Consider the following 27,862-nt stretch of genomic DNA (forward strand, 5'->3'; position numbering starts at 1 on the left):
TATTTGTCAAATTAATTTTCTGTATTAAAAAGACACTAGAATCTTATGGTGAAAGATTTATTTAGAATCATTAATAGTTATTACCAATGTACCAAAAGGTCAAGTCACACACTTGATCTTTTCATTGTATTTGAATTATAAAATAAATCACACACACACCCATTCGAATTTACAACCACACACACACACACACAGACACAACAGGAAGAACGCTGTAATTCCTCACAACAGCAGAGGAATAAATACTCGGTTTGATCATTAATAATAAATAATCCATGATGATGCAAACCTAAAGTCAATCTTCATGCGCAAACGGGGATTAAAAGTAAAGCTGGAGGCAAAGTCTGCAGCTCTTGGTCCCTGACGTCTTCTGCAATTACAACAATCCATTGCCTTCTCACGTTTCACATGAATGCTGGCAATACCAGGCCATTTCTCCATTCTGATAAAGGAAAACGAAATGAATTTGGCTTTAAATAAAGCGTATTAGAGATGCTTGAGAGTTTACACATTGACAACAGAAATAGACTGGATAAACTGCAGTGTTGGCCACGTATTTTCCTGTTTTCCCGTTTTCTCCTGAGACTTTCGGACGCACTGGTCAATGAGGGACCAACCTAATTAGCATAGTCACCATTCGGCCAATGAGGCGAGAGTTTAAGACACTGAGGGGCGGGGCAGAGTGTGTTGTCAGTACGTTTCCGAGTCTGAATCATTGAGTTCATCATCGGGGACTATGAGGCCGTCCTCGCGTCCCAAGCTGTTGAATTTACGGTAGGAGACGTGCTCGGGACGCAGCATGGGTAAAGGGTCAAAGGTCACGGTCTTGGATGGGCTGGAGTAATGGTTAATGGTGGTAAACGTGAGGCTTGATATGGTGCCGGGGCTGCTGGGAGAGATGGGCATCATGGTGGACAGTATCAGCGACAAACAGTCGGCCACGTCTTTGTTCGGGGCACAAGACAAAGCTGGAGTGTAACCTGGGAAACACATTTGATTCAATTCAATTCATGTTTATTTCAATAGTATATATTTATATACTGTACATGAGGAAGTCAAAATAATGTCCAACTATTAAATAACACACGTTATTTGTTCAAAACAAATGTGTTACAACTTGTGCTTGTAACCATTCACAGCAAGTGTAATGCAAATTGTGTGCAGATGTAAATTAACATGATGCAAATTTATTGTAAGGAAATATTATTATCAGATGGTCCGTTTACCTATAATTTATTTTTAAAATAAATTAATATTTTTATATTTGGTAAACTTACATTTCAAAATGTATTCCTTTGATGCAAAGCTGAATTTACGGTCACTTTTGATAAATTGTATGCATCCTAAATACGTTATTATTAATACTTTTATTTAGTAAGTTATTTTAGTCCCATTGAGAGAGAGTTTTTATTAATAATTAGAATTGTCTTCATTTTAATTTTAGTTAAAAGTTTTAAAAAAAATTGTGCTTTTATCATTTTTGTTTGATTTTTAAAAAATCGATTTTTTAATTTATTTTTATTTAAATTTCAGTGAAAGTTAAACTAAACAAAAATGAGAACGTTGCCGTGTGAGTATTTATTTTATGGCATTACTTTTTTAGTAATTTATAATAATAATAATAATAACTCTGCTATGATGAAAAGTGAGCTGTGTTTTAAAACACTTTAAACGCTCACCGTTTTCATCCACGGCGAGGACACTGGCTCCTTTACCCAGCAGCTCCTGCACGACCACCGTGAGCCCGTTACGAGCCGCCACGTGAAGCGGCCTGAGACACGAGAGAGAGAAGCAGCTCTCTTTAATCTGGAGATGAAGAGGAGGAAGAGGAGGAGAACGTGTGTGAAGTGAACACACTTACGTCTGCAGCGCCGCGTTCGTGCAGTTGATGAGGTTTCTGTCCGTGACCTTCTCAAGAATTAACAAGGCACTGGTTTCATGCCCCTACAAACAGAAACGATACAAGTGAATCTAGATTTGCATTTCCAAAGTACGACCGCACGCAAGGCTGTAAAAGACATGCTAGATTCTAAATGAACAACAAAGGCCTTTGTTGGATCGCTAACCCTAACAAAATTTTTTAAAAATCAAATTTTTTCAATGATCCATTGATATCATATTTGATACATTTGACCTCTTTTGGCTCATATAGTCTGATATAGTGAGAATATGCAGGGAAAAAACACATTTTGATTCAGAGGCTTAAACAAAAATAAAAAAATTGGTGCAATTGTTGATTTTATATATATATATATATATATATATAGGTCAAAACCAAGACAAAATTCTGTAATAGTTTGCAATGTAAATCTATGAGATGTTAACCTTATAACAGACTTCTATAAGTCAGCTGTTTTTCTATATCTGCCAGTAATATGACTCCATAAGCTGATATTAGATGTAAATTCAGTATTCATCATGGAGTTTGTACCTTACTGCAGGCCAGATGCATTGCTGTGTTTCTGTGCGCGTCCTGTAGTGTGAAGTCTGCTTTTGCGCTGCTCACGAGCACCTCTGCAGAAACAACACACGCATCACAATCATATCAGCATCAACACATCCAGCCCAGCGTGTGGACATGTTTACAGCCGCTTCCTGAATAACAGCAGATCAGCTTTAATGTTCAGAAACTCTAAATCGCCCTTTTGATCCACAGCATCTCGATAACATAAATTAAATAAAAACAATAAAATGAAATTGGATGAAAAGCCTTATGAAATTAATGAAATTCAAAAGTTTGCAATGCAGCTAAAATTCAAATAAATAAACAAAGTTAACAAAAATGACAAAACCGTAATTAAAACAGACTAAAATTAAAAACACATATACTATATATATATATATATATATATATATATATATTATTGCCGTCAAAAGATTAAAATATTTAATCACGATTAATCACATTAATGGCATAGTTAACTCGCGATTATTCGCATTAGTGCCATATATATATATATATATATATATATATATATATATATATATATATATAATTGCTGCCAAAAGATTAAAATATTTAATCGCGATTAATCACATTAATGCCATAGTTAACTCGCGATTAATCGCATTAATGTCATAGTTAACTTGCGATTAATCGCATTAATGCCATGGTTAGCTCGCGATTAATCGCATTAATGTCATAGTTACCTCGCGATTAATCGCATTAGTCATAGTTAACTCGCGTTTAATCGCATTAATGTCATAGTTAACTCGCGATTAATCGCATTAATGTCATAGTTAACTCGCGATTAATCGCATTAATGTCATAGTTAACTCGCGTTTAATCGCATTAATGTCATAGTTAACTCGCGTTTAATCGCATTAATGTCATAGTTAACTCGCGATTAATCGCATCAATGCCATGGTTAACTCGCAATTAATCGTATTAATGTCATAGTTAACTCACGATTAATCACATTAATGTCAGTCAACTCGTGATTAATCGCATTAATGTCGTAGTTAACTCGCGATTAATCGCATTAATGTCATAGTTAACTCGCGATTAATCGCATTAATGCCATAGTTAACTCGCGATTAATCACATTATTGTCATAGTTAACTCGCGATTAATCACATCAATGCCATGGTTTACTCGCGATTAATCGCATTAATGCCATAGTTAACTCGCGATTAATCGCATTAATGCCATAGTTAACTCGCGATTAAACGCATTGTCATAGTGAACTCGCGATTAATCTCACATTTTTATCTATTCTAGATTGCTCTTGATTTCTTTTTCTCACATTATTTTTTCAAATTTTAATTCTCTTATCAACATGGAAAAGTGGATCGGATTGGTTTGTGCAAATGTTTTTTATTGAAAACAACATATAGTGTTCAATTTCACACTAACATTCTCACTTGGAGCAAATTATCTCCCAATGTAACACTATCTATCAGTAAAAGGGTGAAAGAAATACTGACGAGGTCCTGATATTGACGAGGGGGCGGAGAATTAGCATCAGCTGTGTGTGTGTGTATGTGTGTGTGTTTGGCCATCAAGTGGTGTTTCAGACTGGACGTGCTACAATGACAATAGCTCAGTTTTATATATAAACGACAAAACTTATATATAATGTGTGTGTGTATATGTATATATATATATATATATATATATATATTAGGGCTGTCAGTTAAACGCATTTAATAACACGTTTAACTGACAGCCCTATATATATATTTCTTTTATGGCATTACTTTTTTAGTCATCTATAATAATAATAACTATGAAATGTTGAATCTTTATTTGAAACATTTGTTACTTGTACCGATTTGCGGTTTAATCTCCGAACTCTTCATAACTGAAGAAAAACGCTTGTATTTTCCGACTCACCTACGGCATTGGTTTGCCCGTTCTCGGCCGCCATCATGAGTGGTGTTCTCCCCAGCGTGTCGACGGAGTTGACCTGAGCGTTGTGACCCAGCAGAAGCTGCAAACACTCCACGTGATCGGTGTAAGCGGCGGCGTGCAGCGGCGTCCTACGGGACACACAAAACACATGAACTACACGACATAAAGCAGTGCTGATCCTGTGAAACCCTGCTCTTACCTGGACTGTGAGTCTGTGGCGTTCACGATCGCTGGACCTAAAGTCTCAATCAGCATCTCAGCAGTGGATTCATGATCATTAATCCTGAAACACAGAGAGAGAGGAGAGACGTGATGCTCTCAGATGCACATCTTCATCCAGGAGGAAGCAGATCTCATGAGTGTTTCTTACACAGCGCAGTGCAGCGGACTGAAGGAGTTTCCCTCCATCTGCCGAAACACGTCCTGCTCCAACAGCAACTCCACACACGCGTCGTGACCTGAGATCCACACAACAGGACGCTTTCATGAATAGAAAGTTCAAAAGAACAGCCTTTATTTGAAATTTGTGACCACTAGCGCTCTTTGTTGTATTTTATGTGTTAAGTATATGTATGTATACCATACCAGACCCAGCACTTTACTGCTTAGAAAAGCACTTTAACATAATTAAAATTTATTTAAAGGGATACTTCAGGATTTAGCATTAAGCTTTGTATTAGTTGAAAACATGTAGTATTTTGAATTACCGTGCTTTCCCCCCTCATATCCCCCCTGAGACGAGAGATTTATGCAGTTTTTGTCTGGAAAAAAAATCCTCAGATGACGCAAAAATCATAATTTGTTGTAAAACAACATAGACTTGTTGTTTAACGACTGCGCTCTGTTACCGGTAGGCGTGGCCTCCTAGGGCAGCGAAGCAATTGCATTCTGGGAGTTGTTGTCTTTCATCCACATAAGCGAAAAATACATTTTCTGGCTTTTCTCAGTCTAGAAAGCTCCAAATTCAAAATTAAAATCACATTTCTTCTACATAAATGACCCATTTTAAATACACATTCATCTTTCCAGAGGTGAAGTATCCCTTTAATGTAAATAGAATAGCACTTTACTGTGTGTGTGTGTGTGTGTCCTTTTATTTTGTTGAAAACTGTGGCGTTTTTTAAATTGTGTTGTATCGTATTCAGTTTCAATGTTTTGCTTTGTACTGTGATGACCTGACGGGGGACTGCAGATGTAAAATAGCCTTTGGCTATTTCTGGCGTATTTACATTGCTGAAAAACGAAGATGTCTATTAATATGCACTGTCCCTTTTAAATAAATAAATAAATAAATAAAATATTTAAAAAAATTGAATCTTTTGTAACATTATAAATGTCTTTACTGTCGCTTTCAATCAATTTAAAGGAGTAGTTCACTCCAAGATGTCCATGTCTTTCTTTCTTCAGTTGTAAAGAAATGAAGGTTTTTGAGGGAAACATTCCAGGATTTTTCTCCATATAATGGACTTCAATGGGGACCAAACGGTTCAAGGTCCAGATGTGAGTGTCAAAGCAGCTTCAAAGTCTCGACACGATCCAAGCCGAGGAGTACGAGTCTTATCTAGCCGAACGATCGGCCATTTTATAATAAATAAAATAAATAAACATTTATATACTTTTTTTTTTAACCACAAAAGCTTGTCTTGCACTAGCACATTATGTAAATCACGTTGAAAGTTCACACATGTTAAAAAGGTAAATGTTTTTGTTTGTTTTTTTATAAAATGACCAATCCTTTGGCTAGATAAGACTCGTACTCCTCGAGACTTTTGAAGCTGCATTGAAACTGTCTTTTGGAACCGTTTGGACCCCATTGAAGTCCATTATATGGAGAAAAATCCTGGAATGTTTTCCTCAAAAACCTTCATTTCTTTACAACTGAAGAAAGAAAGACATGATGGTTGGAGGGGGAGAGTCAATTATCAGGACATTTTAATTCTGAAGTGAGCTACTCCTTTAATGCATCAGTGTGATTGGATGGCGGCATGTTTACCGTTATAACAGGCCCAGTGCAGCGGTGTGAAACCACAGTTGTCCTTGAGGACGAGGACGGTGTTTTGGATCTTCAGAAGGGCCCTCAGAACCCCGACGTGACCGCAAGCAGCCGCCAGGTGTAGAGGAGAGCGCCCCCTGCCGTCCTGAACCACGAAACTGGACCCGTGCTGCAGCAGCGCCTCCACACACGCCTCGTGACCCATCACTGCCTAACACAGTCCAGAGGAGAGAAGCTCTTCGTTTAGATACAGTAGATTGACATTAACACAGAGGGAGAAATATTCCAAACCTTAATCAAGTGACACTTGCTTTCAAGTCATAAGTTCAGTAATTTCACTTATCACATTTAAGTGAAATTACTGAACTTAAATATACAAGCTTGATAAAAATGATCATTTTAGAAGAAAATTTCAAAAGGCACTTAGAGGCTTTTGCATCTGAACTCTTCATATATATATATAAAACAATCTTTTTAAATATATATTTAAATTATGCATTTATTTATTGTAATTGCATCGATGGACCTTAAAGCCATTCCTTTAAAACTGAAAAACACAGAGGAGAAATAGAAAATAAATGGGAACTGAATACAATGGCAGATGAAGGCATATTTGGACATTAGTGCCAACGTGTGTGACTGACCCCGCGGTGGAGGGCTGTCCTGCCAAATTTATCTCTGGCCTCCACAATGGCTCCTTTACTCAACAGAAGATACACACAGTCCGTGTGTCCGCCCAGAACCGCCAACATCAGAGGAGTCCTGACAACAACACCACACAATTAACCCATTCATCACACTGACACAGCCGAGATACAGAAGCCCTGAAACTCACTGTCGCTTTCCATCACGGACATCGACGGCCGTTTGCTGATCGGCGTTATGGATGAGCAGACGCAGACACTCAGAGTGACCGTTCATGGCTGCAGACGGACACAATAAAATCACACACTGACACGTCAGCTCATGTACCATCAGTCTCAGACTATGCTGTTCTTTTGAACTGTCTATTCATCCTGAAAAATCACAGTTTCTACAAAAATATGAAGCAACACAACAGTTTTGAATACTGACGATAATCAGAAATGCTTATTGAGCAGCAAATCCTCATATTAGAGTGATTTCTGAAGGATCATGTGACACTGAAGACTGGAGTAATGATGCTGTTTACAATATATTCACATAGATCACAATATTACAGATTTTAGCTTGGTGAGCTTCTTTCAAAAACATTTAAAAAAACATATTATTTAGGAAACTCATTTAGGAAATCACATTTATTAGCTACTAAGTGACTCAAACAAACCTGTATATGTCCTGTATATATATATATATATATATATATTAAATGGTGGTAAACATTGGAACGTTGTCAATCCACCAACTAGATACTAGTGTCTGATGTCATAAGTGTGTGTGTGTGCTGACCTGCGGAGGCTAAGGCGCTTCTCTTGTGTGTGTAGTCCTTCAGTAGCATTGACGCGCCCTGATTGATCAGAATATCCACACACTCCACGTGACCCTTAAACGCAGCCAGACTCAGAGCTGTGTGACCCTGAGGCGTCCTCACGTCCAGATCCAGCAGAGACTGGACCAGAACCTCAAGAGCATGGTGGTGACCGTGATATGCCTGCCAACACACACACACACACGACGTTTAAGGCACTGACGCTGACTTTTGACTTGCATGTTATTGTTGACAATCAAACCTACACCTAGACTAATGAACAATGTTATTTGGTTCAATAGTGGTTATTATTAATATTACATGTGAGAGAGATCATTTTATAAATGGCTGATTTTTTTAACTTAATTTTTTTAATTATCCGTTGTATAAATATATATATATATATATATATATTAGGGCTGAGCAACGATTAATCACGATTAATCGTATCCAAAATAAAAGTTATATTTGCATGTATATGCTGTATATATATTTATTTATACATAATTTATATTAAATATACATGTTAGTATTTTATATATTAATAATACATTTTTCTAATAATAATACATTTTTTGCAAATTTTTATATACAAAATAATACACAGTACACACACATGTACTATATAAAAACAAACTTTTATTTTGGATGCGATTAATCAAGATTACTTGTTTCCCAGTGCTAATATATAATATATAATAATATTAATAATGAATATATATATAATATTTCAATATTATTATAGCAGGCAGGAGATCTGGATCAGTAACTCACCGCTAAGTGCAAAGGGCTGACGGGAGGCTGGACGTCTGTGTCGTTTAAGAGACTCGATGCAGACGTGTTCATCAGCTGAAAATATACATGCATTCATGGCTTTATGAAATTACACAATTTAAAACAGCTAAACAAAGGATTAAAATTAAAAATTATAATTTTTTTGTTATGTATACCATGAAATGTTAGGCTTTTGTATTAAAGACTATTATTATTCATTAATAATATATATATTTATATATCCAGTCTCTGCTTGTTTATATCAACAGAAAATGGTTTTGAAGGAGAAATGTTGATAGATTATGAAAGAATACAAAATGTTTTTCTTCATGCACTGATGAATCACACATAATAAGATGTGAACTTTAAGTGGCCTTTAGAGGGCAGCACTGGCCAGATCGGGTGTCGTTTTGTTCAATCCACACAGAAATACAGATACTCACCACATCTAATGGGGTTTCATTGGCGATCTACAGAATAAAACACAGAGATTAACCCTGAAACCAGAGCAGTGTTGAGGAGTGTTCAAGCTCAGTGTTTAGATGATGAACTAACCAGCTCCAGACACACTCGGTGACCGTACGCTGAAGCGTAGTGAACAGCGCTGTATCCGTCTTTATCCCTGAGACCTGGATTCGCATCGTTCCTCAACAGATACTCCAGACACCTGACAGACAGAGACACATCAGCTCAAACATTCACTGAGTGCAACAGATGGAAGTAAAACTCCTGATTTTAATGATAACTTGTACATTTTTAAAGGCATACTTACTGTGAGCTGCGAGGTAGTTTTTTTAAAATAATCACGCTTAACAGCAGATCAACTACATTACCCATAATGCTGTATAGACAATTCCACCAATCAGAGTCACAGTGAGCAAATTGAGCTAATATAAGTCCATTCATTTTCTCCATAGTGTGTTTACAACACAGTCTTGTACTTTTGTCTAAGTTGTCCAATTTTCATACTTTTTTGCTTCAAATCAAATTCGTAATGTTGCGATTCACCTCGTAGCTGTTCGGCTCGGTTTATACCTCTTTAACAAAGTCTTTTTTAAAACCTTATGGGAAAAATTAATGTAAAATAGGACCTTTCAGGGAACGCCATACACTCCCCTAAAAATACTAATATATACACGTACTGTGTGTATATATGCTGATTTTGCAATAAATTTAAAATAATGTTCCTGAAGAAACAACTGACAAGATTAAATGAATAGTTTAATATATCACTATTGTTTTTAATTCAATTATGTCATCCGCAAAGCTTCATGGGATTGAAGTCATTTCCCTCACTAAAGCCATGAAGTACACAGTTTTTTCGATTTTCAAATGCTATTTTGCTTCGAATCAAAGTTTGTAACGTTGTGTATTTGTATTGTATTTATTTATTTCTTCGGTCAGTCATTTAGAAATCATGTCATAAATCATGTTACACAAAAAAAAAAAAATAACACATAAATACTGACCGAAGGGGTTGTGATTCTCCTCATAGCTTTATGGCTTGTTTTGGCTTACAGGTGAAACTCGAAAAATTTGAATATCGTGCAAAAGTTCATTTATTTCAGTAATTCAACTTAAAAGGTGAAACTAATATATTATATAGACTCATTACATGCAAAGTGAGATATTTCAAGCCTTTATTTGTTATAAGTTTGATGATTATGGATTACAGATATGAAAGCCTTTTCACAATATTCTGATTTTGAAATGAGTCTATATAATATATTAGTTTCACCTTTTAAATTAATCAACTTTTGCACGATATTCTAATTCTAAAACGCTTTAACAAAGACTTTTTTCTAAAACGTTAATGCAAAAAATACTTCCGAAACAAACGTAGCTGTAAAAGTGTGTGTGCACAATGCACTCTATGGCATATTAGCTCATATTTGTGAGATATCTACACAGCAAACACATTTTCTGCGTGCCTGTAATACCCGGATCGGATGACCTAATACATTTGCGGATACAGTACGTGCAACTAGAGCACATTACTTAATGTGTATCCGTATCCCACAATGCAGTGCGCTTGACTCAACCTTTCGCTTCCAATGTGACGAATGCGTGTGTGTTGATCACCTGCCGTCGGAGTCGGCCGCAGCCGTGTAGTGTATTGAGCTGCAGCCGCGGACGTCCCGCTCGTTCACACTGGCCCCGGAGCCCACCAGAGCAAACAGACACTGATAGTTACAGTTAGCAGCAGCGTAATGCAGCGCCGTCCTGAGAGAGACCGAGAGAGAGATAAATCATACATGATAAACACATTCCTCCTGCAGGATTCCTGAAATCTGTACAGTACATCCCCGGCGGCTTTAATAAAACCGACATATCTGAACCCAACATGGGGAAAAAAAATGTTAATTTTATATTTACATATCATGGTCACACTTTGAATTAGAATCTGATTCTCACTTTCAACTATGACTTTTGCCTCAATAAACCCCCTAATTGCTGCTTATTAACAGTTAGTAAGGTAGATGTTAAGTTTAGGTATTGAGGATTTAGGGATGCAAAATATGGTATGCAGAAAAATCCTGGAATGTTTTCATCAAAAACCTTAATTTCTTTTCGACTGAAGAAAAAAATGACATGGACATCTTGGATGACATGGGGGTGAGTAAATTATCAGCAAAAGTTTTTTTAAAAAGTGAACTACTCCTTTAATATGTGCTTTTTAAGCACTAATAAATAAACAGCCAATATCCTATTAATACGCATGCTAATAAACAAATAGAGAATAGTGAGAATTGGACCATAAACTAAAGCGTTACCCACATAATATAGAAATATGAACATGACAAACTACAGTATATACTAAAATATTGAGCATCAAATCATCATATTAGAGTGATTTCTGAAGGATCATGTGACACTGAGGACTGGAGTAATGATCCTGAATATACAGCTTTGATCACAGGAATAAATTACACTTTACTGTATATATATTCAAATAGAAATTTCACATTATTACTGCTTTTACTGTATTTTTGGTCAAATAAACACACACACACACAAAAAACTTTTGATCATCTAATCTAACGTAACTCACCTCCCAAATCTGTCTTTCCTGTTAAAGTCCGCACCCGTGTTGAGCAACAGATTTAAACACTCCAGATTCCTGGAAAAAAGAAGGAGAGACGGGACTATAAAGCATCCAGGCCACAGGGGGAGCCGATGAGCCAATCAGAGAGAAGAACTCACCCTCCTGCCGCGGCCGCATGCAAACACGTCCTGCCAAAGTCGTCCGGCGTATCAATGTCAAAACCTGGAGCAACAGATACAACAGGAGAGTGTGACTCTCCTACAACAACTGATAAATTGTATTCGTTTTTCAAAACAAGCCGTGACCAAAATTAGCGTTAGAGATTTCTCCGTAGGCGCCATTTAAATCCCGCGCATCACTAATTGATGATGTAAAACTGCTGTTTTAACACGTCTTGACTGTTGTACAACTGAGATCTTACACAGAGAGGATCATGTTCGTACAGTCTGACAAGCTACTATCGTAAAGGGCTATTGTAAATCGCACAGAGAGGGCAAAGTTTGGTTCATACTCAGGAATCTGCTGTTGTAAAGGTCTGGATGAACATTAACCTTTATGATAAGTGTGTTTCACCTGAGGAGAGCAGTTTCCGGCAACAGTCTGAAAATCCGCTCAGCGCCGCCAGATGCAGCGGGAACATGCCGTGGATGCCCCGCCTACAGGGGGCGGAGTCACAGTCACATGATCAGCATCGGCTCATAACTCAGGCCTTAACTGTGTAAACACACGTCCTGTCACTCACTTTGCCGTGTCCGCGCCGTTGGTTATGAGCGTGTTGACGAGCAGCTCGTGACCGTATCGAGCCGCTATATGAAGAGGAGAGTTTCCGTTCTCATCCTCGCAGTCGATCTCTGAGCCTACGAACCACAAAACAGAGGATGAGGAGAAAGTGGAGAGGAAGACAAGCAAGAATAACAACACCCTCACCGTTCTGAATGATGGCCTGTGATCTGGAGTATCGCCCGTGAATGGCCGCCATGTGGAGAGGGGTTTTACCATCTTTACTCTGGAAACAAAGTCATTTTAGTATTATAAAAGTATTACTGTTTTTTTAAACAATCTTACTGACCCTACACTTTATTATATGCAGAAATATGCTAAATTTCCACAAGTGGTTTCGGATTGTATCACGGTATTTCCATACACCTATTTTTATCCAAATTATGGGATATCGCTTTTAAAAAATTGGTTGGCTGGAAACGGCAAAATACAAATTAATTCTAAGAATGCACATAAAAAAATGAACGCACTCAAATGTGGCGAATATTCTGGAACGATTGACACACAATTACGGAATAAATGCCTAAGCCAGTCTGTCTGTCACCAGAATGATTTTGTGTTTCTCACGCGCGTTCACAAACATAAAGTGTTGCTTTATTCCCAAATGTTTTATCCGATGTTCCAATTTTGCAACTTTGCATGTCAAACGATTAATCGTGATTAATTGCATCCAAAATAAAAGTTTGTGTTTACATAATATATGTGGGTGCACTGTGTATAATTATTTTGTATATATAAATACACACACATGCATGTATATTTAAGAAATAAAATATTAATTATTTATATATATTTATATAATAAATTATATATAAATCTATATACAGTATATACATGAAAATATTTCTTAAATATATACATGCATGTGTGTGTGTATTTATAAAATAAATATACACAGTGCACCCACATATATTATGTAAACACAAACTTTTATTTTGGATGCGATTAATCAGTGAAACTTATTATCTTTTCTTTATATTATCTTTCTGTATACTGTGAACAAACAGACTTTCTTGTTTTGCTTTGCTCTTTTCCACTTTTCCATTTCAAGTTATTGCATTATTAATTATTAATCTGCATTCATCTTTATGATGATGCTTATCTATTTACTGTATTTTTATCAAATATATGCAGCCTTGGTGCAGATTAATAATTAATAATAATAAAAACAAATTGCATTTTGAATGCAATTTCTATTCCACTGCGATGTTTTTCCATTATTTAACACGCAATAGACATACGTGTTTCACTTTAGCCTAGACCTTATTCTTTTTTCTGTCCCACTGACCTGTTCTGTGTGAACCATTCAGAGAGGTGCCTGACCTTGCGGTTGACGTTGGCCCCGTTGGCCACGAGCAGCTCCAGACACAGCGCCCCCTGGCGGGAGGCCGAGGTGAAGTGCAGCGGAGAGAAACCCCTCTCGTTTGCCTGGTTCACGTCAGCGCCTGCTTCTATCAGCTCATTCACCACCACGTCCTGCCCGTTAAAACACGCCAAGTGCAGAGGACTGTTTCCATACGCATTCGGCTCGTTGATCTAACAGAGACCATTTGGTTAATGGTTCAAAAGTTATTTTAATCTTAAGTGTATTAATAAACGTATATCCTGAACACTACAGTAGATGATTTAAATTGGTCATGACATGGATTTTTAATTATATGAATATGTTCACTTATACTGGTAATAAAATTATTTGCACCAAAAATTGACATTCGAATATTCGTGTTTTTTTTTGGGGGGGGGGGGGGGGGGGGTTTGCACACCTGGCATCCCATTCGAAACGGTTCTCCTTCGCACTTGAATATGTTTTACACTAAAATCTGGTGAAATATAAAACTTAACATATAACTTCATTAGCTACTTAATAAATACATTTGCTTCTTCTTGGACTACTAAAAGTGTTCCTGCAACGGGAGTATTCTCATGTGTGGACAGAGGTGCATGCCTGCGCTTGTGTTTTGGGTTAAGCTGTGTTGCTTTGACATTGTGGAAAATAGAATAATAGAAACAAAAAGTATTATCCTTTTTACCCGTTATTATCAATCTAAATTAATCTACTGCGAGACTTTGAGATTTTACCGGGACGTCACATCACAGTTTCGTTTTTCTATATTTAAATTTTGTTTTTCTATATTTAAGTTATTCGTTTTTTATTATTCATTTAAATTTCATTTTTATTAATTTAAATTTTGTTTTTATGTTTTATTCATTTAAATTTCATTTTTATTAATTTAAATTTGGTTTTCATTTAAGTTATTAGTTTTTTATTATTGTAGTTTTTTTTTATTTAAATTTTGTTTTTATTCATTTAAATTTTGTTTTTATGTTTTTTTATTTAAATTTCATTTTTGTTTATTTAAATTTTGTTTTTATGTTTTATGTATTTCAATTTCGTTTTTCTTAATTTAAATTTCGTTTTTCTTAATTTAAATTTCATTTTCTATATTTAAGTTATTCGTTTTTTATTATTATAGTTTTTATTAATTTAAATTTCGTTTTTATGTTTTATTTATTTAAATTTCATCTTTATTTATTTTAAATTTCATTGTTATGTCTTATTTATTTAAATTTTGTTTTTATTAATTAGTATTTAGTTTTTTTTATTTAAATTTCGTTTTTATGTTTTATTTATTTAAATTTCATTTTTATTTATTTAAATTTCGTTTTTATGTTTTATGTATTTAAATTTTGTTTTTATTAATTTAAATTTTGTTGTTTATTAATTTAAATTTCATTTTATATATTTAAGTTATTTGTTTTTTATTATTACAGTTTTTATTAATTTAAATTTCGTTTTTATGTTTTATTTATTTAAATTTTGTTTTTATTAATTAAAATTTTGTTTTTATTAATTAAAATTTTGTTTTTATTAATTCAAATTTAGTTTTTATTAATTTAAATTTTGTTATCCTACTGTGTCAGTGAGAAGACTATACCTTATTAACAATATTGCTTAAGTTAAAAGACCTGTGTGTGTGTGTGTGTTATAAGACGCGCCGCCCACTCGCGCTGTTCTGCGCTGTTCAAGCACAGTTCACGTGTTGAGTTGTATGTGCGTGTGGGCGGGGCTTACTCACGTCGACGCCCAGATTCAGCAGGTATTTGACCACGTTGATCATTCCACTAGAGGCAGCGGCGTGAAGCGGAGTGTACGATTTCTTATCCTTACAGCAAAGCTCAGCACCATGTGACACCAGGAACTTCATCACCTCTAAGTGACCTGAGACCGAGAGCGAGGGAGTGAGTGATTTCAGATGAATGACAGAAACATGTTTTGTGTTGGTTCTGATGTTGATGTTGATGTTTGTCACCCATGTATGCGGCCCAGTGAACAGCTCGTCTGTCCTTCTTATCAAAAGCGTTGATGTTTGCACCTCTGGACACAAGCAACTGAACCATCTGCAAAGATTTCACATGCACACACGTCAAGTTTGACGATTTTAGCTAGAGTCGTGATGGGAATGAAACTTAAAATGCATTTAAATGCCCCAATAAGTATAATTTTAAATCCCAATAAAATTAAATTCATGTTATTTGACTTTGTTTGTTTGAGCCAGCCCTGGTTGTTTTCCCCGAGCCTGCCTGACTGATCAATAATACATCAGCTTTTGGGTCATGTGTCCGCTAGCGGCACTCAATCTGTGGATCTCAGTGAAGAAAGAAGATATAAAAGAGCAAAAACAAGGGCAAAGTTTGTGGCAATTAATTGATTAGTTCTGAGGCTGTCAACTAGCCTTGGATCACATGACTTTCAGATGACTTTGTTTGGAAATTTTAATTAGCTTTCAAAAGTTTGAGGTCGGTCTGTATAATTAGAAAAATACATAAATGTGAGTGAAATTGATATGATCAGATACTAATTGTCTGTATTTTGCATTGAACAACCAGACTTTCTTATTTCATTCTTGGAGTGAATTTTAGGGCTGGGTAATAAATATCGATTTCTCGATATTAATCGATTCTCATTTTCGCGTTTCAACCGTGGAAAGACGTCAGTTAAACAGCTTGTAATCAATGTATCGTCATATTTACCTCAGAAAACCCACATAAACTCGTTAGTCAACTAGAAAAAAATTACTCTAAATATATACACCATATTACATGTGCATTATTATCTTAATGTTCTTCAATATTTAATGCATATTTGAATAAATCTGGCAAGTTTTTATGACAGCCACCATTTAAATGTTTATATTTCATATAATCTTCTTATTATAAAAATAAATAAAAGTGTAATTTAAGTGTTTGTATAGCTACAAAACTACCTTAATTATTACCTTCATATTAGGCTAATGAAGCCTAGTAGGCTACAACTAGACTCCCATAGTTTACAGCATTAGTTAAGAGATTTGATTCCCTTGAGAAAAATTTGCCATTTATTGTAACTGATATCCAAAATAATCGATATTGAATCGAAATCGAATCGAATTGTGAAATTTGTGTCAATACCCAGCACTAGTGAATATGTCTTTTGTCTGTGATAGGTTTCCCCTTTTCTTTAATTCTTTGTGTTGTGCTTTAATGATTGATGGCAGTGAGAGTGAGCGTCTGACCTCCAGGTGTCCGCTGAAGGCCGCGTGATGTAGAGGCGTACGTCCGGCGCGGTCCGCCAGGTTGACGTTGCTCAACAATGGCACTAAAGCCTCGGCGCAGCGCACTGCTTTATGGGCCGCGGACACGTGCAGCGGCGTCTGCCAGTTCTTATCCCGCGCGTTGACGTCGGCAGAGTGTTTCAACAACACCTGGACGGCCTCCTGAACACACAACGAGAAAACGGATGAGCCTGAAACCCTTTGTGTTTGCGTGTATTTGTTGTTCGTTGGACGTGACGTACCTCGCTACAGGAAGCCACGGCCCGATGAAGAGGAGTGAGCCATTTATTATCTTTGGCGTTTACTCTCGCCCCTGTGCAGAATGAATTACAGGTATTAATGTCACAGTTGAAGCAGGATACATGGAGCTTCCCATAAACCTGTTGAAAATAAACTCCCACAATCCTCTGGGATCACATCTGTTGCTTAAAATACAGGAACACCTGTTAGTTTTACTCTGTCATTCATGATTGAAGACACTTTCTCTTCACACTGGAAGTCACATGATGTGTGTGTGTTTTGTCAGTGTGTCAGTTTAGTGCTCGAGTGCAAAATCTAGAAAGGTTTCTGGCTGATGTAATTTGCACACTATTATATACAGCACACACAGTCACAAGTGATTGCTAAGGGTTTCTAGGATGTTTAAGGGCTTGATATATTTCATTTAGATGAAAACACATTAAAAAGATGTTTTGGTGATGCACTATCGTTCAAAAGTTTGGGGAAGGTTTTATATTTCTTTTATTCAGCAAGGAAACATTAAATTGATTAAAAGTGATAGTAAAGTTTATTTACCAAACAGATTATTTCAAATATATGCTGTTCTTTTAAACTTTATATATTTATCAAAGAATATTGGGAATATAGAAATATAATTTTAACATTGATAATAATAAGAAATGTTCAAAATCATATAAGAATTATTTCTGAAGGATCATGTGACACTGAAGACTGGAGTGATTGAACACAGGAATAAATTACACTTTACAATATATTCACATAGAAAACTATGGAAGCTTGTTTCAGCCACTGAATACAAAAAAATATATTATAATAATTGTGACTTATGTAAACTCAGAAAAAAAGTAAGATTTTTTTGTCTTTTTTGTCTTTTTTTCTCGCAATTGCGACTTTACTTCTCAGAATTGCGACTTTTTATTTTGCGAAGTCCAAATTGTGTGAAATAGTCGCAATTGCGAGAAAAAAATAAATAAAAAATCTCACTTTTTTTCTGAGTTTACATCTCGCAATTCTGACTTTATAACACATAATTGCGAGTTTATATCTCAACATTCTGACATCTTTTCTTAAAAAAAAGACTTTTCCCCCTCAGAATAGTTTATATCTCACGATTCTGACTTTACAACATGCAATTGCGACTTTATATCAATCCATTCTGACTTTACATCATGCTATTGTGAGAAAAAAAGTCCGAATTGTTGCATTTTTTATTTTTCATTCTGTGGCGGAAACAAGCTTGCATAGAAAACAGATTTTAAATTGTAAAAATATTTCACATTATTACCGTTTTTACTGTATTTTTGACCAAATAAAAGCATTTTAAAAATATTTAAAGGAGTAGTTTACTTTTAAAAAAACTTTTGCTGATAATTTACTCACCCCCATGTCATCCAAGATGTCCGTGTCATTCTTCAGTTGAAAAGAAATTAAGGTTTTTGATGAAAACATTCCAGGATTTTTCTCCATATAATGGACTTCAATGGGAACCAAATTGTTCAAAGTCCAAATGAGAGTTTCAGTGCAGCTTCAAAGGGCTTTAAACGATTCCAGACGATGAATAAGGGTCTTATCAAGCGAAACGATCGCTCATCTAATAAATAAATAACAAAGTTTAAGTTTTATAAGCTCAAATGCTCGCCTTGCTCTGTTCTGTGATGCGCGTTCGTGACTCTCCTGTTCAAACTCGTTTATCAAAATGAACGAATCTTTTTGAGTCATTTTGTTCATTCAATGAACCAAATGAACCAAATGACTCAAAAAAAAAAATTGATTTGTTTGGTCCCCATTGAAGTCCATTATAGGGAGAAAAATCCTGGAATGTTTTCATCAAAAACCTTCATTTCTTTTCGACTGAAGAAAGAAAGACATGGACATCTTGGATGACATGAGGGTGAGTAAATTATCAGCAAAAGTCTTTTTAAAAGTCTCTTTTTAAAAGTCAAATCTAACACACCCCAAACTTTCAAACAGTTTTGAACATGATGGAATTGGAAATGATGCATTTTGGAGCATATACAAGAGAGGTCTGAATATAGTGAGCATATTCTTCTTTCAAAACAGACGATGTAAAAGCATTGGTATATTATATGTGGAAACGGCCCTTTATACCTGACAGGATGAGCAGCTCGATGATCTCCGCGTCGCCCAGATACGCAGCGGCGTGAAGCGGCGTCCTCTTCTCACTGTCCTGAGGATTCACAATCATCACAGCCATGTTGAAAACTCACAGTAGCATCACATACACAACATACACACTAGCAATATTATTACAATTCAAAACAGCTGTTTTCTATGTGAATATATGTCACATGATCCTACAGAAATCACTCTAATATGAGGATTCGCTGCTCAAGGAACATTTATGATTATTAATGATGAAAACAGTCTTATTTTTATGGAAACTGTGACACATTTTTCAGGATTATGTGATAAATATAAAGCATTTATTTGAAATTGAAATCTTTTGTAACATTACAAATGTCACAGTGTTTTTGGATCGAATTGAATGCATCCTTGCTGAATAAAAGTATCATTAAAATTATCAGGGATGGGCAACGATTAATCGCATCCAAAATAAAAGTTTGTGTTTACATAATATATGTGTGTATAATTAATTTGTATATATTAATACCCACACATGCATGTACATATTTATCAAATATTTATATATAATATTAATTGTTAATAAATATATACATGCACATATTTCTTAAATATATACATGCATGTGTGGGTATTTATATATAGAAATTAATTATACACACTACACACACATATATTATGTAAACACAAACTTTTATTTTGGATGCGATTAAATTATGCCTCAAATTCTAACGCAGCTCCAAAACAGGCCGACGCTGGTGGTTTTACACTCATCTGCTGTTTATGCTACATCAAAAATGATCGTTTTGTATTTGCATGCGTTTGATGCATGTGCGGTTTCAGCAGGGAGTGTGATATACGAGACACACAAACACACTGGATTCTTGCGCATGCCACAATGATGCATTTCTGTGTGTGTCTGATCAATGCGGCCACTGATCTCTTGAGAGAGCGTGCAGAAACATGAGACACACACGCTCACTGTAGCTTTAAACATTCCTCCAGATGCCCGAGTAAAGCTCCTTCTACACTTCCATCAATAAAGGCAATTACCAAAGAGCGGCAATCATTCATTCTCCATGTCATGCCACCCTGCAGGCTTCTGTTTTCCATCTGGTCTGGAATGAGAATGGAAAACAGGAGGCCAAGCCACACCGAGTCATGTGACCCAGAAGGCCATCACTGATTGGTTGGCAGTCAAATGGGCGTCGCTCCAGACCAGGCCATGAGCACAGACTGTGCATTAAACAGTGAGCAGTAAAATAACCATCTCCAACCTCTCACATGAAGATCCATTACGAAACTAAGAGGAATAATGTGCCAGGCCATCCATCACTGCGAGATCAATGAACTGGTCTCCGGCCACATTTACTGAGAACTTCAATGGGATTTGATTGGAAAGTTCACCCAAACAATAATCAGTAATGGACGTTTACCTGTACATTGACATCTTCTTTCTTGAATATGAGAGAGCGAACTTCATCTGCGTCCACGTTAAAGATGGCTTTAATCAGAGAGGGCTGTGGAGAAATAATGAGAGAGAATCATCACATTGATCAAAACTGAAACGAAATATTGTGTTCGGATCTATGCAGAAATGCATTCTGAGAATCAAACGGCAAGCGCTTCGTTACAGATAGCAGAAGAAAGGAAACCATTGATTCATCGAGACGCCAAAGAGGAAAATCCATTCAAGCTCGGGATGAAATAAATGCATTTAATAGTGTATGAAATCAGTCCATCAGAGATTCAGAGTCAAACTGTCCCTCTGTGCTCTGTTACGTTACTTTAAACAGATGTATGCATGTATATTTAAGAAAAAATAATATCTATATATAAAATATTTATATATAATATAAATTATATATAAATCTATATACAGTACATGAAAATATTTATTAAATATATTCATGCATGTGTGTGTATTTATATATATATATAAAATAATTCTACACAGTGCACCCACATATATTATGTAAACACAAACTTTTATTTTGTAATCGTTTGACAGCCCTACTTTAAACCTTTATATTGAGCAGATTATTAGTGAAAAATACCTAGCTAGTTAGCTGATAATGAGAATTATATCGGCCACCACATCGGTAACGGCTGATATTTCATTTTTGATGTTATTGTTATCGGCCCGATAGGAAAATTTGGCCGATATTTTAAAGCTGATAAATGATGGGTTATTTTCTTCTCCATGATGGTTTTAAGTTTGCTTGAAATATGATTGAAGTCACTTAAAAAAGTAAAATACAGTAAAGTGCAGCACAAGTCTGTCATATCGGCTACATCAGCTTGTTCACTAAAACTATAACAAAATTTTGTTAATTGAAGTAAAGCTGAAAAAAAAAACTCCAACTAAAAACTAAAAATAAAATAAAACTACAAATTTAAATAAAATTACAAATGTCGCCTTGGCAACTAATTTATTGAAATTACTCAAAAAACAAAACAAAAAAAAAACTTAAATAGTAATAAAAAATAATTGATAATATTATACAAAATATTATGTATAAATAATACTAAAATATCACTAACCAAACCGATGAAAATATGCCATAAATATCTCTTTCAAGGTCAGGCTACATTACAGGCCAGCCCTGCCTTGTTTGGCCATGCCCACCAGCCACACCCTGTTTGGCCCCGCCCACCAGCCACATGTCTTTATTACAGGAAACTGTAATATTTATAGCAGCAGACACTTATTGAATGTACTCACACACACACACACTGCATCACAAACTCATGAAAATGCAGCAGCAGAAGGCAGACTCTGTTTTTAATAACAATGAAGGAAAGACGGGAGGGAATGCCGTAAAAGAAAGAATGCAGGTTTCTTCTGTTCAAGGAAACGTGGCTTGTTACAACAGCACAAACTTCAGCCTGAAGGTCCTAAAAACTGCCTGAACATCCAGAACTACTTTTAACTATTAAAAGGACAACATCCACAGGACTGAAACTGCTGATTATCCTGCTGATTTGTTTCCCTGAGTTTCCCTCTACACACCTGCTGTCGTCACTGATCAACAACACTTTTAGCTACACAAGGACCACACACACCATTTTGGTCTGAAACGTGAGAACACAAATCATAACGCAAAAAAAACATGTAGCATTCTCAACACTGCTAGTGAGCATTGGCGCTACAGTCATGGCGGAGAAACTTGAGATTTTATTAATATTTTTAGCTCTATGAATAACAAAATAAATAAATAAATAAATTAAAAAAAAAACGAACAATTTTTTAAGTTGATCTTTTATTAAAAAATAAATACAAAAATAAAAACAAATAAATATTAGAAGTCAATTAAAATTACATTTATTCAATTTGATCTTAAATAAAAAACCTAAGATAAAGAATAAAAAACAATATTGGAAAAAAAATATATTTAAAAAATTTCATAAGGTTTTTAAAGTTTATCTTTAAATGAATGAATGTAAAGAATGTAAGCGTATAATTAATTTAGAGTATCTTTCTTAAATAAAACCTAAAAGCTAATTTAGTGAATATCTTTTCATATGAATCTCAAAGAGAGCACGATCGAGGTTTGTTTATGTCTGCATTACATGTTCTTACATTTTACTGCAGCATTTTGTCATTTTTGATGGACATCTTTGGCCTTTGCAATTCATCTCAGTTAACGCCGGCGTCTATTTACTGTAAGAACGTGTTAAAGCGGTTGTGACATTTGCGTCTGACAGCTGCATTTCCGTCCAGAGGTCAAAGGTCAGCAGGTCAGATGACCCAGGGTTTTCAAAGAAATCTCTGGACCTCAGCTGAGCTGGCAGCACCAAATATCTCTTTACCCTGGATGAACATGTCTGTATCTGTCTCAGATAATAACGGGGACGGATCATGACATGCAACTACTAAAGCAACAGAGTCAATTAGCTTTTCTTCTCTTTCACACTGATACTTGCAGCTGTACACACACACACACACACCAGATAGCTAAACTATTATCATATAGTCAAATCAGCCACCTCACCTTTTCGTCCTGAGAGGAATTCTGGGAAATGTGGTCCGGAGTGGCTTTGGAATGCAGAGAGGAAGGTTCGTCATCTTCAACCTCCTCCAGAACCACGATACACACACGACTCATGCGCTCCGACCGCATAGCTGACTTTCAAACACACACACACACACACACACGCTCACGCGCTGCTCTTCACACAAAACGCCCCCTCGACGCGCGCGATCCGACAGCGGTGTTCAGGTCCGGTTCCATTAGTGTCCGTCAGGAGCGTTAAATCCCTCTTCCAAACACACACACACACACACATCCCAGTGAACAGGGAATCCCTTTATTCCCCAGAGCAGGAACATCAGCAGTGCTGCAGTGAGAAGATGCGTGCAGCGTCCTCCTCACACACACTCACTCACTCACTCACTCACACACACACTGTGATCTGAGAGGACAATGGTGTGTGAGCTCCAGTTTGCTGAAACCTGCACTTTACACACACACACACACACACACACACACACACACAGAGTGAGAGATCCAACCCCCACCGACCGCAATAACACACCAGCCAACCCTACTGCAGACAGAGAGATAGAGAGAGAGAGAGAGAGAGATAGAGAGAGAGAGAGAGAGAGAGAGAGAGAGAGAGAGAGAGAGAGAGAGAGAGAGAGAGAGAGAGAGAGAGAGTGTGTGTGTGTGTGTGTGTGTGTGTTTTAATGAGGCAGCGAGATCAACAGTGAAATATGATGCGCAGAGCTGATGGGACAAACACACACAGGAACAGATCAAATTATTCTTTGTCAGGACGAGGGACAAGGTCACCTGCTTTTTTTGTTTTGTTTTGTTGTTTTTTTGGAGAAAAAAAAAGTTGATATAGCTACAATATTTGAAAGTATTTATACACCATGGTGGTATTTGATGTCTGAATTCAATTCATTATTAAATATAATATTATTAAATCATTTGATTAAAGTATTTTCAGTTAGTTCAAGTAAAATATTCAAATACATTATAAAATATTTTCTGTAGAAAATGAGCTTAACTGTCATAAATAATATCATAAAATAGGCTTCACTTTCTTTACACAAAACAATTGTGTGTGTGTGTGTGAAAGTGAGAGTTAGTGCATGTGAGTGAGTGTGTTTGCGCGTGTGAGTGTGTGAGAGAGAGAGAAAGAGTGAGTTAGAGTGTGTGTGTGTGTGTGTGTGTGTGTGAGAGAGAGAGAAAAAGTGAGTGTGTGTGAGAGTGTGAGTGTGTGAGAGAGTGTGTCTGTGAGAGAGTGAGTGTGAGTTAGTGTGTGTGTGTGAGAGAGAGAGAGAGAGAGGGAGTAAGAGTGAGTTAGAATGTGTGTGTGTGTGTGAGAAAGAGTGAGTGTGAGTTAGTGTGTGAGAAAGATAATGAGTGTGTGTGTGTGTGTGTGTGTGTGAGAGAGAGATCATGTCTGATCTGTGACTCATTCTCCAGTGACTCGTCTTCATCTCATCACCCTCCTCTTCCTCCTCTCTCTCTCTCCATCCCAAAACAACAAACTGCTGACAGCCTGACACACTCGTTCATGGAGAGATGTGCCACACACACACACACGGATCAGCACTTCAACAGTCACACAGAATTATTAATCAGACATGATTTCTGCACAACACAGCGTTTCAGAACGAAGAAACACACCGACGGCAATAAACAACAAACAAAACCAACTCAGAAATATCAAACTCAATCATTCTGCTGGACCGAACACTAGCACACACACACACACACACACACACACACAGCAGCCCAGATGAGGGATCTCCTTCACACAGGGACACATGTGGTGATGAGACTGAGGAGATCGTGTCCACAACCCCTGATGACACTGGAGGTCAGGATCCTCACTGTAACCATGACAACATGCAATGCTTGTCTTAAAGGGATACTCACCCAAAAATGAAAATCCTGTCATCATTTACTCACTCTCAAGTTGTTGCAAACCTGTATGAGTTTCATCAAAATATCTCCCTTTGTTTTCAGTAGAAGAAAGAAACTCATACAGGTTTACAACAACTTGAGGGCGAGTAAACGATGACAGGATTTTCATTTTTGGGTGGAGTATCGCTTTAAGAAACGTCCCACAGATAGAGAACACACAGTTCCAGGTTGAGCAGATGAAGATGTCACTCATCTCACTCACCAGAGGCTGGATCCGAACCAAATGTTGCTTTTGCTTATATTCATAGGATATTTAACATATTTTTTATGGAGAAGGAGGAATGATTGAGCTTGATGAAAGAATTATTTAAAGCGTTTATAACTACAGTGGGTTTGTTAATGTTGTTATGTCACATTGGATTTTTTTTTATTGCTATAAATAAAGTAATAGAACAAAATTTCCTCCACCAATTCAGGAAACATGTCTCAATTTAAAAGACAAACTAATTAAACAGTAAGAATTGCAAAATAGTTATTTTAATCATGAACTAAAGGGCCCCCTGAGCCCCTGCAGCCAATAACAAACTCATCTACCCGAGAATGCAACCAATGAAAACCTGCCGTCACAAGCTGTCCGTCAGACAGTCTGATTTACCAATAAATTAACTGCAAAACAGATTTAAGACCATTGAAAACGTTCTGAATAATAATAATTTTTTTGTAAAGTAAACGAAATGGCAATAAAAATTCGCTAATTTAGCCAAAAAGACAATTTAATTATTTTTTTAAATAAAATAAAATAAATAAATTTAAAAAAATAAACAAAATGGCAACCAGTCTACGGAAGACCTAAAGGGCAATGGCTTTTTTCATGATTTCGACATTAAAAAGTAGTAGTTGTTAAACACGGTTCACACTGAGAGTCTCCTGTCGCTATACTGACCCCTGTCGGCAGAGTCGTGTAACTTCTAGAACAACTTTTGTTATGTCGAGATCACGAGAAAATTAAATTATTGAAAACGAGAAAATAAATAATCCATAGCCTCTTATGGCTTCTGTAACAATTCAATGAAATGAAAAATATAATTTGTCTTATACATTCATTTAAATTTAAAGTTAAAATGTTTAGCTCTATGGAAGTTAAATGTCAATGCACTACGCAGATAATACGCACATACTTTAAGGGTACAAAATTAAATGCAAGGTAACCAGAAAAAATAACCCTTAAATAAGCAAAGAATGCATTAATGCAGCAACGCATCAGGCCATTTGCAGAACAAACCCAATGCTGAACCTCTTAACCTGCCATTATTAAAAGCTTGGCCTGCTGTTTGATTCACAAACTCCTCTAGAAGTTCCCAGTTCTGCACCTCGAAAGCAGAAGCAGAACCCTGAGATGTGAGCACAGGTGAGCTGAGGTCAGGTAAATGATGATGATGATGATGATGATGATGATGATCACAGACCTGTTCTCGCATCCGCAGCAACATCTTCCTCCTCCAGCGCAAATGAAGCCGGACTGGCGCTTTAAAAGCCTAAAAGAGCCCGAAACATGTCAGACAGCCGCGGGATAATGTTCTGCCAGTGCCACACACACATGCCAGGGCTTGAGTTTCCTCTCCTCTTCCTGAAATAGACAAACACAAGCGGCACAAAGCGCATTTCTAGTGTCTCCACTCTCGCTGCAGTGACAGGCGAGGCCGACAGAGGGCGCTGAAAACACGCCAAACAATGAAATATCGTCATGAAAGTCAATTTATCTCAATCTATTAATTATGTTGCCCTGCGTTACATCCACAAAATGCAAAAAAGCACGAAAAAATATAAAAATTACTATTTACCATTAGAATTATCATTGATATTATTAGTAAGGTGTAATGTTCTTATGAACCGAAAAAATATTCATATTTATTTCTAATATTTATGTTTTAAACAAAGAACAAACAAGTGGGTCGCTAAATAAATATTCAAAGTACAACGTTGTGGTAATACACTAGTCTACTTATTAAAGAATTGATGTTAAACTCAAATGGGACACGGATCAATATTGATCTGAATAGGCCTATCTAATGTTTGACAGCTCAGAGATTCAAGCGCTATCGCTTATTATCGAGCAAGTCAAATCATTTCACTCAATTTGACTCAATCCGGAAGCAAAACCAGAGTGGAAGTTCCTTTATCGTCTGAAAATATCTATGTCCGACATTCCACAACAAAGCCTAATCGAGGACGCTCCTGATTGGCTGAAACCGAGTGCGATGCAAAGTGATGTCATCGATGTTTCCTTTCCTACCTTGTTGTTGGTTGTTTTTCTAACCAAACTGTCCACAATCTGCTAAAATATATTCATACAAGCTGAATGTTGTGTTCGTTTACCTCGTTCACTCAAAGAAAAAAAAAGGCCTAAAATAAATTCTACAAAGAAGTTATTTATTTTAACAATATACATGTAATAAATGTATTTTATATTAAAATAATCTAAATAAAATAATTTGATTGTAAGCGAATCATTTAAAATACATTTTTTTTTACAATTAAATTAAAACATAAATAAATAAACAAACGTATAATTCCCAGCTCAAAACAATGGTGATAATCTTGAAAATGTTCAGATAACTTACTAACAGCTTCGGCATGCGAGAAATGTGGAG

The 27,862-nt window shown here is 36.2% G+C and overlaps 1 protein-coding gene across 2 annotated transcripts; it reads right to left on the reverse strand.

Annotated features, from left to right (window-relative positions):
- Window positions 1–43: 43 nt before the first annotated feature.
- Window positions 44–26,849, reverse strand: ankrd28a (ankyrin repeat domain 28a). Of its 2 annotated transcripts, none has more exons than XM_089122696.1 (28): window positions 26,678–26,849; window positions 20,766–20,849; window positions 19,336–19,414; window positions 17,229–17,299; window positions 16,948–17,148; window positions 15,706–15,793; window positions 15,472–15,614; window positions 13,718–13,930; window positions 12,542–12,620; window positions 12,357–12,471; window positions 12,188–12,270; window positions 11,773–11,836; window positions 11,621–11,689; window positions 10,651–10,791; window positions 9,124–9,235; window positions 9,012–9,038; window positions 8,569–8,643; window positions 7,776–7,977; window positions 7,183–7,270; window positions 6,992–7,109; window positions 6,348–6,558; window positions 4,725–4,812; window positions 4,554–4,637; window positions 4,337–4,482; window positions 2,432–2,514; window positions 1,862–1,944; window positions 1,680–1,771; window positions 44–980 (listed from the first exon to the last, which is right to left on the reverse strand). In XM_089122696.1, the coding sequence occupies exons 1-28, from the start codon at window positions 26,699–26,701 to the stop codon at window positions 691–693; spliced, it is 3,153 nt and encodes a 1,050-aa protein (XP_088978822.1). In that variant the 5' UTR covers window positions 26,702–26,849; the 3' UTR covers window positions 44–690. The 2 variants fall into 2 exon arrangements, with proteins under 2 accessions (XP_088978822.1, XP_088978821.1); XM_089122695.1 differs by lacking the exon at window positions 26,678–26,849 and adding an exon at window positions 23,325–23,842.
- Between the last annotated feature and the right edge of the window lie 1,013 nt (window positions 26,850–27,862).

Source organism: Pimephales promelas, chromosome 18 (genome assembly GCF_988280905.1).
Source record: "Pimephales promelas chromosome 18, fPimPro1.hap1.1, whole genome shotgun sequence".
NCBI classification, from domain to species: Eukaryota; Metazoa; Chordata; class Actinopteri; order Cypriniformes; family Leuciscidae; genus Pimephales; species Pimephales promelas.